The 16,052-nt window shown below is 34.1% G+C and overlaps 1 protein-coding gene across 1 annotated transcript in view; it reads right to left on the bottom strand.

Annotated features, from left to right (window-relative positions):
- The window catches only part of COL4A5 (collagen type IV alpha 5 chain), a 258,495-nt gene that overhangs the window by 17,580 nt on the left and 224,863 nt on the right, over positions 1–16,052 (bottom strand). The window contains exons 37-41 of the mRNA XM_061179490.1: positions 12,804–12,930; positions 9,900–9,980; positions 9,157–9,255; positions 8,548–8,598; positions 7,051–7,236 (exon numbers count right to left, since the gene is read on the bottom strand). Of these exons, the coding sequence (XP_061035473.1) occupies positions 7,051–7,236; positions 8,548–8,598; positions 9,157–9,255; positions 9,900–9,980; positions 12,804–12,930 (544 nt within the window). The remainder of the gene's footprint in view (positions 1–7,050; positions 7,237–8,547; positions 8,599–9,156; positions 9,256–9,899; positions 9,981–12,803; positions 12,931–16,052) is intronic.

Raw genomic sequence — 16,052 nt, 5'->3', positions numbered from 1 at the left:
TTAGTAAAACTGAAGGTAAGAACATATCTTTAAAATATAAACCTGTTTTTAATCTTTCGGCTATATCTATGTGATTTCATAATATAACAGTGTTCTATCTGTCACATGAGAAAGAGGAAGCAGGTTCACAACAGTACAACAATCATTTTATCTTTAAACAGTTTTAATCATATAGTCACCCTAGCCCAGCAATCAGATAGACACACTCAGAAATTCCCTTCCCAATCATAAAGAAAGGGTTGGGGTACTTTGAACTTAAACAAACAAATTAAAAACAACTTCTGAGTTCAAACCCCTTGATAGGGTTTTCTAAGAAAAATTGTTAGTCTCATCCATATGTGTAATTTGGACTAGAAATCAGGTAGCAAATCAGGTTATTAAGAGAAAAGTAAACTATCTGTGAATCAGCCTAACAATAACTAGGGTAAGATTAAGAGGAAGAAAAAAAGGAACACCCGCTTCCCCAGTTTGAAAAGTAAACAGAGCATTGTTATCATTTGGAAACAAAGTAGGCATATTTTGGGCATTGCTCTGTTTGCAATTAAAAGGAAATTTGGGGAAATTTACATGTTATTAATTCAGACCTGTTGTTCTAGAGTCTCTCAAAGTTAAATTACTGATTTGCTAATGATACAAGATTTATGTTTAACAATACTCAATAGTTACCCTCTTCCATTACTGAAAATAGCCATGAAAACACAGATCTGATCAATCTCAAGCAACAAAAATTCAAGAAAATAAAATCAATATACAGAGGTTACAAATGGGCCAGATGCCTGCCTAAATATCTTAATGCAGTCTTAAAGATAAAAATAAGTGTATTTCCACTTAAAATTCAACATGTTTCTATGTATGAATTACCTATTATAAATAATTGAAACCACAAAGACCTAATGTCATTTCAAACTTGATTATAAACAAGTCACATTACCTTCACCAAAATGTTAAATACCAGAGCAGGTAGTATTTGAGGATAACAGCACTCTTCAATGACTTCTGAATTATAGCAAAAAAAGTGCATTTCTCTTGTCACACATACAAAGCATTAAAAAAAAAAAAAAAAAGAATTGACCAGTGAAGAGTCTAACCTTGAAAACCTGGGAAGATCAGAGTTCACCAAAGCCCAAAGATCGATGTTAGCAGTATCAGACATCACACAGTACAAAATAAGATTATGAGTTAGAAGTGGTTCACATTATAGCACAAGTTAAACAATAATCCTCTTTGCCAGCATTTCTTATACCTACAGCGTAATCAGTATGCAAACAGAACCCTACAGGAGTATAGAGAGCCAAATATTTTAAAATAGAGCTTATTCTAGAAAATAAGCTGCCAATTTTCATTAATGCAAAAAATGCAAAACTCTACTGAAGACATGTTAACACTGCTACAGTGGCTTTCCAAAAGTTAGCACCTTCAAAACATTAAAGTTGGAAAGGTAGTACCACTTCACTGATAGCCTTCTATTCCTCTGGGTAAAACTTTTGGGTAAAAGTTTATCTTGGCCTCTGCCATTCTTTAGTAAAAACATGAGGTGCAAATTTATTGGTGTGTGCAGGCTGCTCCAAGGAGCTACAGTTAAATTTAAAGGCCTTATTAGACAAATATACAAAGATCATAGGTGACCAAATAGAGAAATTAAAACACGAGTATACAATGGCCATTACCAACTGTACTTCAGTTTGTCTTCTTTGAAAATCATTCCATGAAGCCAGATTGTGATTTTTTAAAATAATCCATCAAGAGGCGTTCTTCTGTGCATTATTACTTGTAATAAGTTACTCAAAGACAAAAAGCCAATATATGTTTGCTCACTATTGAACTCGGATTTTCCAAAGATATGAAGACCATCAGTGAAGGGGCACTTCAAAATATTTTGGCATGCAATATCCCACCCCAAACCACAGAAAATATCACATTTACTTTATATTATTCAATGCACATATTAAAATAGGCTATTAACTATTAAAAGAAGGATCATTAAACAAAAAGATAAAAAGTCTACAAACAGGACAACCCTTGGTTAATGTTAATTGACTATAAACACAATTTCCTTTTCTTACAAGTCCTGCTATGATTTATAAGCACTGAGGTTAGCAGAGAGAATAAATTGTGCTAGAGCACTGAATCCTAGGAATCAGAAGACCTAGGATCTATTCTTGGCTCTACTACTTATATCTATGGGATTCTGGGTAATTCAATCTCTCTGAGCTTGTTTTCTCACCCACATAATGGGAATAGTGTTGTCTGTCCTAACCTCCTTCAGAGTTGTTCTAAAGATCAAATTCATTTTTAAAAATGTTGACCTGATATCTGCCATGTGCAAGATGCTACAGGGAACGCAAAGATTAGCTAGACCCAAACTCTGCCTTCAAGGAGCTTATAATGAAAGTATGTTACATGATATAAATGGTAGCATGTCATATAAATATAAAACATTGCTATTACTACCTAGTAATAAAACTTTTAAAGCATTTGACAATTTGAAATTCAGGAGGCCAAAAATCAGCTTCTGTTTGTTTAAATGGTTTCTAAATCACATACAGCAAACTGACTCAAGACAACCCTTTGAGCAGAGTCTGGCAACACAATTAGCTAGATAAATTAGAATTCCTACCATAGGTAATTCAGAGTTTGAGTAAAGACATTTTATATATGTGTTTGATATAGAAGGACCAAAACAAGAACTCTTAGAAAAATGTGTCATTGAACTATATGATATTTCAGTCTGAGCAAGTAACAAGGAAAACATCAGATCATATCATAGCAAAACTTCTAAGACTTTAATTTCTAAAAGGTAACATTTTAATGAGTTATATGCCAAGTCAATTTTGTACATGAGGCTCTCAATCCATTATTTCTCAAATGATCTAACAAAGTTTAACTGAAAAACAAAATAAAACAAAAATCTCAAGTCTTGTATATACGTGGTAATAACTAAAGATAAGCTGATGAATTGATTGGTAAATTTTAAATCCAGTTTCCACTTAAGGTTGTAGTCTTCAACTGTTGCAAAGAAGAGAACACTGCAGATACCAGGTTCCAATAACTATGTAATTTAGAGTACATCTGGTAAATAAGTTGTCAAATCGGTTTTAAAGTAATGTGGCTACTTTCCTTTTTCTTCTTTGAATATATTCTAGTGTCTCAGAAGAAAACAATATTCTAGCTGACAGTAAAGTCTGGAAGTGATCAAGGCAGCAGACTTCTATGTAAGTCAGATAGGGCAGGACTCAAAATTACTTCAAAGAATACCCTAGTCTTCTCTTTATCTTGGCAAGAGTTAAATAGCATGTGTTTGTCTTAATCTTTTTGATGACATCCATTTAGGAAAAACACAAGAAGCAGTTAGTAGGGGTTGATGGAGCTTTTAAGTTAACAGAAAACAAGAAAGCGAAGGCAAGGCCCAGTCTGTTATCTATAAGAGTCTCCTAAAATGGCAGAAGCAGCTTTGCTCCAACACTAACCATATTTATAACTAGAATAAGAGGCCAGATCATAAGCATCAAGCTATATAACTACCTCTGTGGAAAGATGATACGTGTTACTAGTAGAACAGACACTTAACGGAGTACTGGAGAGCCCCAAGTCAGACTCCCAGCTATGCCAGTAACTAACAATATGACCTTGAGCAAGCTTATTAACCTCTTTGGGCCTTAGTTTTCTCATCTGTGACTAAACTTTAGACAGGTTCCTCTGAGCCCTCTTCTCAACTAGGCCTCACCCCTTGGGCCCTGGCCTTGGTCTGTTGAGTCCAGTTTTAGCAAGAATCCTGCTAAGTCAGTTTAGGGAGAGCCTCCCCACCCTTGATATCTGATCAAGTTCCTCATTCCTTATCCTGATGTCTAAGTCCTTGGACTGCCTTTAGCGAGAACTCTAAAAAGCCAGTTTAGCAAGAATCTGCTTACCCTTGATGTCTCCTTTTAGTAATTTTTCATCCACTGACTCCTTCACTCTGCTAGTGGACTATAAATCTCCATTTGACTTTGTTGTACTCAGAGCTGAGCTCAGTCTCTCTCTCCTATTGCAATAGTCTCTCCCCTAATGCAGTAGTCTTGAATAAAATCTGTCTTGCTATCATCAAGTGTCTCATGAATACCTCTTTGACAAATGTAAAAATTAGGTCCTTCTAGATCGATAATCTATGGTTATATGAAATAATGGGTTTGTGGGGGAGTAATAAACCAGGGAATCGATTCACACAGAGATAGATGGCTTCCTAAAAAGAATCTTGAAAAATTATGAATTTTAAAATCATAAGAAGAGAAAAATTCCTGCCATTTCCAATAGCCAGAACTCAGGATTATACTTCTTCCCGTTTTAGTTCCTCCTTAGAAATTTGAAAAGGGCTATTTATCTTGAAAAATAATAAACACACTCAGATATTTGTGGTTCTTTTTACTCCTGATTAGGTGAACATCTTTTAATATGAATCAGCAGTTTTCTAATGGGCAGCTCTTGGTAACTGTTCTTGGGTGTGTACTTTTTATATGTATAGGATGAAAATAAGATTAAGAGGTTTCTAATCTGTGCTGGTTGCACTGACTTTTTTTTTACTCTGTGCCTATTAGTCCATTTACATAGCAGTAGAATTTAGAACTTTGTGACAAACCAAAATGTGAAGATGGGGTGGTTTGAAAAATTACAAGAGGTATGGCTCATCAAGAATTGCATATTTGCAGGATCTGATAATACATATTATTGTTTAAAAAGAATGTCTTTTTGAAGAATAGTTCAATTTCATTTACATTAACAGATACGAGGCAAAAATAGGAAATACACTCTAAAGGTAAACGTAAAATAGTATACAATATACTTCTGAGTACTAAAAATTTTCAACTAAAAATGACACAAATATATGAATTTTAAAATGATAAATCAGTTTTCCTAATTAGGTAATTTTTAGTTATTCCAATAGACAGAAAAACTGGACTCTGCAAGTTCCTGACAACTTTCAGAGATAGATCAACACGTAAGAATTGAATTGGCATATATGCTCTTAAAATATATTCAAACACTTGAAAATATTAGGTACAGGTGTATATACACCTATATACACACATATACATACACTATATATGTGTATATAAATAATATACACATACATATATATATAAAAATATAAGAAAAGTTTCATACTTCATGCAGATACTACTTTGGAGTTAAGGAGCTAACCTGTAGGACCTGGATAGGGATCAAAGTTCACCAAGGCCCAATGTCATCATTAACAAAAAGGAAAAATATCAAAATTGTTAGAAATATCAAGAAACTAAAGCATTATATTAACTTCTTTCAAGTTAAACTTTAATTCAATAAAAGAATACTCTGCAAGCTCATATTCATGCATCTGTATATAAACCAAATTATCACCACTTCACATCAACACTAAAATAAAAACAGCACATGTGACATATTATGAAAGACCAAAAATCATTTTTATAATAATTATTACTATGAGTGCAGACAACAACAATCAATTCTAAAAGCAATTGGGTTTAAAATTCCACTTTAATTTGTAGTTTATGAACAAATCGAGAAGTCACAAATACTCATCAGATGTGTGTTCTTCTTCTGACTACTTTTGTTATTATTTCTTTTAGAAACAGTAATTTTTAAAGAACCTTTTTGACTGATGTCTTTATGTTGACATATTTCAGAGTAATGTTCAGCATTGAGCTCTATTACTGGTAAGAATAAATAGCCACAGTGCTGATTAAAATACAAAAAGGGATAATAGTTTGGTTTATTTGAATTATTGCATGCATAACCAAGCAAGATATTTGTGTCAATTCTTTACATTACATGCAAGAGAATTAACATGGCTGAGGAGATTTTCACTGCTTTTCTTCAGTAGTAAACCAAAGTAAAACTTTAAATAACACTCTCTATAAACAGTCAAATCAGATCAGATAAAATCTAGTTTTGAAAATGATCTTCTGAACAAAGTATGTGATCCATTTAATTCATGTTTTTAGAGCACATCGTATTAAAACTGACTGCAATCACTTCAGAGTTTATGGAAATTTTCACTTTTAAATACATTTAAAAAATGGGTCAGACATAGTATGAGTGTGTTTCATGTTTGGTAATTGCAATCATTGTTGCTTTTGTTGTGGTCATCCATGTACAATGCTTGGTGTCAGTCTATTTATCTCTTGTAAAAATAAAATACAGTGTGTGTGTGTGAAAAAAAAAAAAGGGTCAGAGACCTTCAAAGGATAAAAAGGCAATTGCTTTGTTTTTTTAATCTTACATTTCTCTTATTTTTAAAAAATCAATGAGGGCCAAGTTTTCAGTAATTAGAAATATAAAAATTGAATATCAAGTCTCAAGAATGTATTAATAATCTATCTCCAGTGATTGAGCTCAGCGACATTAATTCAGGATGAAAATGAGCGGTTCCAAACTTACTAAAATGAAATGACACAGCACAAACACAAAATGAAAAGTGAACATTGGATGCAAAACTGAGACTACTAGAGCAGTTAACACAAGACAAATGAGGTATAGACATGAAGCTGGTATGAAGAGATCACTATTCAATTTAATCATGCTGTGATGTTGAAGATAAATTTGATTGCCTAGCTCCTAGAGAAGATAAAATTTCTTTATTGTGCTTGGTGACATTTGCTGATCATATGACAGAACCATAGCAACACTTTTGGTATGGACCACAAGCATCTATTGGGTGATCACTAAAATGATTTCTGTGATGACATGCTGAGAAGCTCACATTAAAAATGCAGATGACATTTTGCTGCCAGGTTATCAGTATAGCTTTACGGTTAATAAAAAGACTAATAAATCCACTATTTCCTTTTTTCCTCCAAGTTGGCATGTTTTAGTTCAACTTTAAATGATGAAACGCATTACTGAAAAGAATTATTAGATGCCATGGAAATGGACGGAGCTATGAATAAAACAAGCTATTTCTTTTTAAGAAATTCTTTGGATTATAGATTCTAAAGTCCTAAAGACTGAATAACCTACCAGCAAAATGAAATAAATGGACTAATAAATAGACCATTCCCCTACCACTCGTGTACATACCTGGTCTCCCAGGAGGACCTTGGGGCCCAGGGTTGCCTTTAGGGCCTTCCAGAGCTGGACCTGGAGAACCAGGAGGGCCTGGGGGACCCTGCAGACCAGGGAAACCATGAAAGCCTGGTTCACCCTTTGGACCTGGAAGGCCAGGGTTTCCTGGAATGCCAGGTAATCCTCCATCACCCTTTTGACCTATGAAAGTGAAGTCATGTTAGAGAACACATTAAATGATACTGAATATCAGGCTTGCCTGTAAGACTAAAGCTGCTCTCACTTACTAGAACAAGTAATGCAATTTACTGAGGTCATTTCTACCTCCTACCAAATCCCCAGCCCATCCAGAAAACCCATACTGTTATTTCTGTGTATAGAAATATAGAAACAATAATAACTTGCATCCTAAAAGATATCCTTTGTATTAGGACATAGAGCAATGATCACATGACCAGTAGTTATGAGAAAAAAGGAGAAAAAAATAGAAAAGTATAAAATATCTGCAACAATAGCTTAGAGATAGCTGGAGGAAATTCCTAACACAAATGTTCTGAGACTAATTTTTGAGACCATTGGAAGCTATGGATCTTCAACGGTTGCTGTGTGTCCGTGAAGACCATTCTATCCAAGATTTAGAAACACAATCTAGATAAACTCTTTTCAACACCTTTTCTACACCACCGACATGCTTGAGAGCAATAAAACAGTCGCACATTAGAGTAATAATTTTTATGTTGGATTCATGAAAAAAATACAGGAATTTCTAAGAGATCTATGTGTGGTTTGAAAAAAGCCTCCATAGAATAGCTAATGGTCATTTCAGAACATAAACATACATATCTGTACACACATTCAGTCATTTAATTGACTACTTGGTGCTTACAATAATAGTAAGAACAAATGAGGGAAGGTAGATGTGTGTGCACACCTACCCATCCAAAATGCAAGATGTAAATTAAGATGGAGTTTTCAATAGACATTTTTATTATTGGTACATATTTCTACAGTTTTCTTATATTACCTTGGTTTTGGTTTCCATGGGGAGAAAAAAGTGTTTTTCTTCTGGTTAAAAGGGTTTTTAAAAACTTAGTGAAATCTACCTCTTCATACAATTTTGCTTTCTTTTTAAAAATTTTTTTTATTTTAACATCTTTATTGGAGTATAATTGCTTTATAAGGTTGTGTTAGTTTCTGCTGTATAACAAAGTGAATCAGCTATATGTATACATATATCCCCATATCCCCTCCCTCTTGCATCTCCCTCCTACCCTCCCTATACCACCCCTAACATTTATTTATGAGGTTAATGAAGAGATATCTATATGTAAATGTTCTTAATGGTGCATTTTTTATAGTACAACTCTTTATACTAAGTTGCTAATTAAGAAATGCTTTAAGATGTAACTCTAGCTTTGAGTTGTCTGGGGTTGTATGTGGAGATGAATAAGTAAGTGTACTGGAGAATATTATATTTTATGGACTGATTTAGCATGCTTCATTAAAGTTTACCAGAAAGTCCTGGAAGTCCAGGGGGTCCTGGGATTCCAAAGCCTGGTTGACCTGTTAGAGCATAAACCAAAAATTCTCAAATAGATAATAATAACTGAAACAAGGACAAATTATTTTTGGATCATTTAGGTTTTTCGTAAGTGCTGCAATGTATATGAAACATGAAGACATTTCCAACATGGAACTACAATTCTAACATGAGAAAACCATATAAACTTATATTCTATTTGTGATGAGTGTTATCTTTAAAAACTCATGTCATATGAATATATGTGTGTATATATAAATGGAATAGAGATTGCATAGTGAAAGGAGGTCATCCAGAGTAGTTGACTTCTTGATGACAAGAAGTTGTCCAGGTAGCTTCTTGACATGAAAAATTGAACAAGAAAGGATATGGAGTTTTTCATAAGAGGGAGGCAACTTTATCGATAAATGTGAGATAATATTCTCAGGACGGAGTGGAAGAAGGTAATTAGGAAGGGAAAAGTGTGTGGTAGCTTAGAGGGTAAGAAAGAAGATACAATTTCACTATGGGTAAAAAAGGGCAAAAGTTAAAGTAGACAAGGAAGAAATTAGAAAATTAAGGACAATAAAAAAATATAGCACCTGGTTCACCCTTCTGTCCAGCTGGTCCAGGAATACCATCTTGACCTGGTTTGCCTTTTTCACCTGGAGGCCCTGGTGGCCCAGGACGACCTCCACCACCTGCAGAACACAGTACAGCAGGTTACACCTATCTTCCCAATTCCCTTTTCCTTCCATATCCCCAATTCTTTCCATCTTGGCTTCAAAGAGTTCTACCCAAAAGACACAAAGTGTCTCTGGGACACTCCTTTAAATCATGAAATCTTGTGGAAAAGAAATACAGGATAATTTGAGAATAAGGAACTGCTTTATCATTCATTCAGTATTCAAAACATTTCACTTTCTCATTTTAATCTACCTTTAGAATATATAAGAAAGCAAGATGTGCGTGTGTGGGGGGATGGAAGTGGGGTGAATTATAGGCCTCGTATGGGGCCAAAGGAAGTGATTCGCTTTAGAATTCAGTAAACAAAGAAAACTACACCTTGCCATTCTAAAATAATCAGAGCGTCTATCTATTATAGGATACTTGAAATAACTCTCCTTGGAAAAAGTGAGCCCCCAAAATAAGGTCCCATAATAATAATTTTAAGCAACTTTTATTAAGAATTGTTCACTTCGTACCTAACAGGTAGTATTAAGTGAATGATCACCATGTTTCTTTGTCTTGAAAATGTTCACAGCTCCCAGAAATGATTTGACTTTCCAAAAATGAATAAAGCCTTAGTTTAACAGAACAGCAAACCCTTATTTTTCATTCTTACCTACAGGACCAGGTTCTCCTGGAAGGCCAGGGTTCCCAGGAGGACCATTAATACCTTTTGGTCCAGGAAGGCCTGGGGTTCCTAGAGTAAAGAACTCAATTTAATGATAAAAGAAAAACCGCACTGCTTTGAGAGCTACAATTCAAATTTACAATTTAGAGTGTTAGCATAGAAACAGTGAAGAATAGAAAGAAAACCCACAAAGATGCTGGTGTTTGCTTGATGGTTTAAGAATAATTTTAAGTTTTAAATTGATTTATCCAGAGGTTGACATTATTTTATATTCATAATAAAAACAATTATCACCATATTATACTGGTAGAATTAATTGGTAGGATTCCATTGTATGGATATACCAAATTTTTAAGAATCCATTCATTTCTTCTTGGACATTTGGGTTGTTGTCAGGTTTTAGCTATCATGAATATCTACTCTATTTATGGAAACCTGGTTTACTTAGCTATTATGAGTAATGCTGCTATGAATATCTCTGTGCTGGTATTTTTGTAGACATAAGTCTTAATTTATCTTGGGTAAATACTTGGATAGGAGTGAAACTGCTGAGTCACAGAATAGGTATATGCTGTGATTTATAAACAAACAAACAACAATATTTGGGAATTCCAGTTGCTCCAGATCCTTGTACAACATATGGTGATACCAGTTGTTTTAATAATAGCCATTCTAGTAGAAATGTAGTGCTACCTCATTGTGGTTTTAATTTGCATTTCTTTGATAGCTAACGATATTGATCACTTTTGCACGTGTTTATTGAACATCCGTGAATCTTCTTTTGTGAAACGTACGTTCCAAGTCTTCGGCATTTAGAAAAATGGATTGCATGTCTTGTTATTATTGAGTTGTAGAAGTTCTTTATACATCCCAGATATCAGTCATTTATGAGATACATGTTTTGCAAGTATCTTCTCCTAGTCTGTAGCTTCCCTATTCATTTTCTTAATGGTGTCTTTCAATGAGCAGAAGAAAAGAAGAACTCAGTTTCTTTAAAATAAAAAAACAGTGTGGAGCAATCGGACATCTGTATGAAAAAAAATGAACCTTGACCCCTAATCACACCATAAAACTATTCTTCTTCGAGACAGACCATAAACCTAAATATAAAACCTTAAACCTTAAACATTGAAAGTTACAGAAAAAATTAGAATATCTCCATAAACCTGAGTAGGCAAATATTTCTTGAATAGGACACAAAAAGCACTAACCATGAAAGAAGAGTAAGAAAGGACTTTATTAACATCGCATGACAGCATTAAGAAAGTGAAAGGCAAATTTGAGACAGAAAGAATCTATTTGTAATACATATCCAGAATATATAAAGAACTGCTCTGAATCAATAAGAAAAAAGGCAAACAACTCATTAAATAAGAGCAAAAAAACTTGGAGCAGGCACTTCATAAAGATGCCAAATGGCCAATAAGTATATGAAAAGGTGTTTAACATTGTCATTCATTAGGAAAATGTAAATTAAAACTTCATTGAGATACCTCTATATACCCACAAGAATTGCTAAAATTAAAAAGACCGACAATATCAAGTGAGGTGAGGATACAGGCAACTGGACATTTCACAACACAAAGTACTAACCACTATACGATTATGGCAAGCCACCAGGAGCCACTCATGGACATTCATACATTGCAGGTGGGATTGTAATGTATAAAATCACTTTGGAAAACTGGCACCATCTACTAAAGTTAAATGTACACCTACCCTCTGATTCAGTAATTCTACCACTAAGTTTTTGTGTGAAAGAAATGAGTACACGTGCCCCCCCAAAAGACGTGTCAAAGAATGTTAATAGCATCTTTTTTCTTAATAGTCCCAAACTGGAAACAACCCAAAAGTCCATCAAGAAGAGAATGGGTAACTGATTATGGTTTATTTCTTCAATGGAATATTATGGAGCAATGATAAAAAAAAACAAAAAAACTGCTGACTGGCAACAAGATAAATGAATCTTACATTCATAATGATGAGTGAAAGAAGCTAGACACAAAGATATATACTGTACATTCCATTTATGTGAATTTCAAAAACATGTAAAATTAACTGGTGGTGATAGAAGTTATAGTAGTGGTTACCTGGGGAAGGGGGGTGTCACTGTGAAGGGGCATAGGTAAACTTCATGGGGTAAGGGAACTGTTTTATATCTTGATATGTGTGGTGGGTACATGGATATATATATATATATATACATATACATATATATATATATATATATATATATATATATATATACACACACACATGGGTAAAAACTCATTTATTGTCTTGTACATTTTATTGTATGCTATACTTTAATAAAAAGGTTAACGAAAAGATAACCAAAGGCCCACTGCATCCATGCCACTTTGCAATCCAAAAAACAAACAAACAAAAAAAAATAAATACAAGCATAAACAGAGCAGGTACTATAACAATTGAGCTCAGACCACCTACTTGACACAGTGCTTAAGTCCCTTTGCTTGCATGACTCAGTCCTTATCATTTGAATGAACTGTATGACTGTTCTACCAACAGCTACCCACTGTGTGCCTGAGTACAACATTCTAAGGGAATCAGCAGCAGGCTAGGGCTTGGCTGTGTACATTATCACCTAGAAAAATAGTAAGGCCTCTCAGTTGACTTGTGGCTAGCAGTCAAAGACTCAAAAGTGCTCTCTGCCCACAGGATATTGTCCTGCTGAGTTGGTAATGCCCATTTTCATTTTATACAGAAAGAAATTTGGGCAAAAATGTTAAAGAGCTAGTTCGAGATTGCTTTGCTGGTCAGTAGCTGATTGAGAAATAGAACAGAAGTCTGTCAAATAAGAAGTTGCTTTGTGACATGGGTTAGAGTAGATAAGAAAGGAGAGAAGGAAGCATTTAAGAAAAGTAATATTACCAGGGAATCCAGGAAGGCCTGGTTGTCCTTTTGCTCCAGGGGTCCCCGGTAATCCAGGCAAACCAGTATCTCCCATAGCACCTTTGATACCAGGGTTCCCTGGGTATCCAGGCAGACCAGGTTCACCCTAAAAACATGAATAGAAAGATAAAACTGAAGTCTCTACATGACTTAGATTTTATAACAACATAAAATTATTCATAGAGCTTTTACTGTATGTCAGGCACTCTGCTAAGTGCTTTACATAAATTGCTTCATTTAACCATCACAACAGCCCTTTGGGTTAGGCTTTATCATCTCCACTTATAAATGAGAAAACTGAATCTTGGAGAACTCAAGTGCCTAAGGTCTCTGGTAAGTAGCAGAACTGGGATTTGAACCAAGATCTGTCAGACTCCAGAGCTCATGCTATTCCCATGATATGTAGATGCATTATTCTCATTAATCCTAACTCTATAAGAAAGATACTATTATTATCCCCATTTGATGGTAATGCAGCTAATAAGTGGTGGAATCTGAGTTTGGGTCCAGGCAGTTTGATTTCAGAACCTGTGATCATCATCCCTAGTATACTACAATGAAATTCATTGCTTACAATAAGCATATCAAACAATAATTACAGTAGGTTCTATTGTAAAAGGGAAATTTCATCTTAACATGAAGAAGTCTATCAGTTCTTCAGTGGACATCTCAAATCCCATTTCCTCCATGAAGACTTCCAGGACAGAGAGCCTACCCTAAAAATTTAGGGTAGGTTCTTATTCCATTATGTTTATAATGCTTTCACATATGCATGTCTTGACTCTTCAATTACACTGAAAACTTCTTTGGGGTCAGAGATAATTCATATATAACCACTTTTGCTCAACGAACATTTGCATTATTTTCTTCTAATAAAGCCTTAGAAGAATTCACACCCACTTTCACAATTAAAACAAGTTTTTCCCAACAACAATGAGAATATATGTCATAACACTAAATCTACCACAGTGTTCACTGCTCTGCTCATGAGGACCATGACCTGTCCAACAAAGTGTTCAACATCACCTGCTGAATACTTTCTTTTTCATTTAGTGCTTATGCTTGCCTAGGTGAGTAAGATCATATATTTGTGACTCAAGTGTTTCCGCACTACGGTAAAAGCTTTTTATACTAATGACTTTTCTCCTTACTTCCCTTTCTTAAAAAACAATTAACAATCTTGGGTTTGGAATATATGTATTTCTGTCTGAACCATTATAAATCAAATATCTAGCATATTTTTACACACATAATAGGTATACAATTGAATTTTGGATTGAACTGGTTCCAGCTTAGGTACTTACACAGAAAAGCTTTGAATAAACTATCATAATTCTTCTTGTTATTCATGAACCAATGACATATATCAAAATTAAAAAAAAACAAGAAGAAAATTCCATTATTCTGCTAATGGTAAACATGAAATGCAGTAGATAAACTTCTGATTATTTATAATGAAGTTATGTTAAATTCTACAAAGAACCCCAAATTGTAATTTCGACCAGTTCTTGTTCCCTGATACAGTTCTTACCACCGTATGGCCCTATTCCTTCAAACCAAGTGAACTGTAAAAAAGAAAGTAAATATTTCACTAGGACTTCTGAAAAGTACTACAATTTGCTAGTTTAAGTTTCACCTAAGCTTTTATTATTCATACACTTGCAGAAAAAATAATGAGCTTCTAAAAAGATAAGCAAGAAGATAATGAAAACGAGTACTCAGAAAATCAACAACCTGGCCAAGAATCCTATAAATCACGCTGAGAAGGGAAAATTCTAGTCTATTAATACTCTCAGCAAAAGCTAGGCATGACTTAAACCACACTTATCCATATACTTAAACCACAAATATCTATATTTATTCTAATGTCAAGCTTTGATATAATTATTTTTTTAATTTAGATATAATTGACATATTATATTAGTTTCAGGTGTACAACATAATGATTCAATATGTGCATATATTGTGAAACGATCACCATAGTAAGTCTAGCTAGTATCCATCACCATACAGTTAAAAAATTTTTGTTCTTGTGAGGAAAAGTTTTAAGCAATTTTCAATATACAATACAATTTATTAACTATAGTCACCATGCAGTATATTACATCCCCATGACTTACTTAATTTATTGCTAGAAGTTTGTACTTTTTAACCCCCTTCACCTATTTCACCCACCCCCACCCTCCCCTGCCTCTGGCAACCACCAGTATATTCTCTGTATCCATGAGCTTGGTTTTTGTTTGTTTTATTGTTTTGATTTTATTTGTTTTTAGATTCCACATATAAATTACATCACATGGTATTTGTTGTTCTCTGTCTGACTTATTTCACTTAGCATAATACCCTCAAGGTCCATCTATGTTATCACAAATGGCAAGGTTTCATTCTTTTTTGTACACCACTTCTTTATCCATTCATCCATCAGTGGACATTTAGGTTGCTTAGCCATTGTAAATAATGCTGCAAGAAACATGGGGGTGCATATATCTTTTCCAGTTAGTGTTTTCATTTTCTTTGGATAAATACCCAGAAGGGGAACTGCTGGATCATATGGTAGTTCTATTTTTAATTTTTTGAGGAACCTGGATACTGTTTACAGTCCCAGCAACAGTGTACAAGAGTTCCTTTTGTCCACATCTTTGCCAACACTTGTTATTTTTTATTTTTTTGATAATAGCCATTCAAAAAGGTGTGAGGTGATATCTCATGATTTTGATTTGCATTTTCCTGATGATTAGTGATATTGAGAACCTTTTCATGTACCTATTGGCCATAGGTATGTCTTTTTTGGAAAAATGTCTATTCAGATTCTCTGCTCATTTTTTAATCAGATTGATTTTTTTGCTATTGAGTTGTATGAGTTCTTTATATATTTTAGATATTAACCCCTAATCAGATATATGATTTGCAAATATTTTCTCCCATTTAGTAGGCTGCCTTTTCATTTTGTTGGTTTCCTTTCCTGTGCAGAAGTATTTTAGTTTGATGTAGTCCCACTAGTTTATTTTTTTGTTTTTGTTGCCTTTGCTTTGGTGTCCAATTCAAAAACTCATTGCCAAGACCAATGTCAAGGAGTTTACTACTTGTGTTTTCTTTTAGGAGTTTTATGGTCTCAGGTCTTATGTTCAAATTTTTGATCCACTTTGAGTTGATTTTTGTGTATGGTGTAAGATAGTGGTCCAGTTTCAATTTTTTTGCATGTGGCTGTCCAATTTTCCCAACACCATT

The sequence above is a fragment of the Eubalaena glacialis genome, chromosome X, assembly GCF_028564815.1.
Source record: "Eubalaena glacialis isolate mEubGla1 chromosome X, mEubGla1.1.hap2.+ XY, whole genome shotgun sequence".
Classification (NCBI taxonomy): Eukaryota; Metazoa; Chordata; class Mammalia; order Artiodactyla; family Balaenidae; genus Eubalaena; species Eubalaena glacialis.
This window is presented reverse-complemented; position numbering and strand designations above follow the sequence as displayed.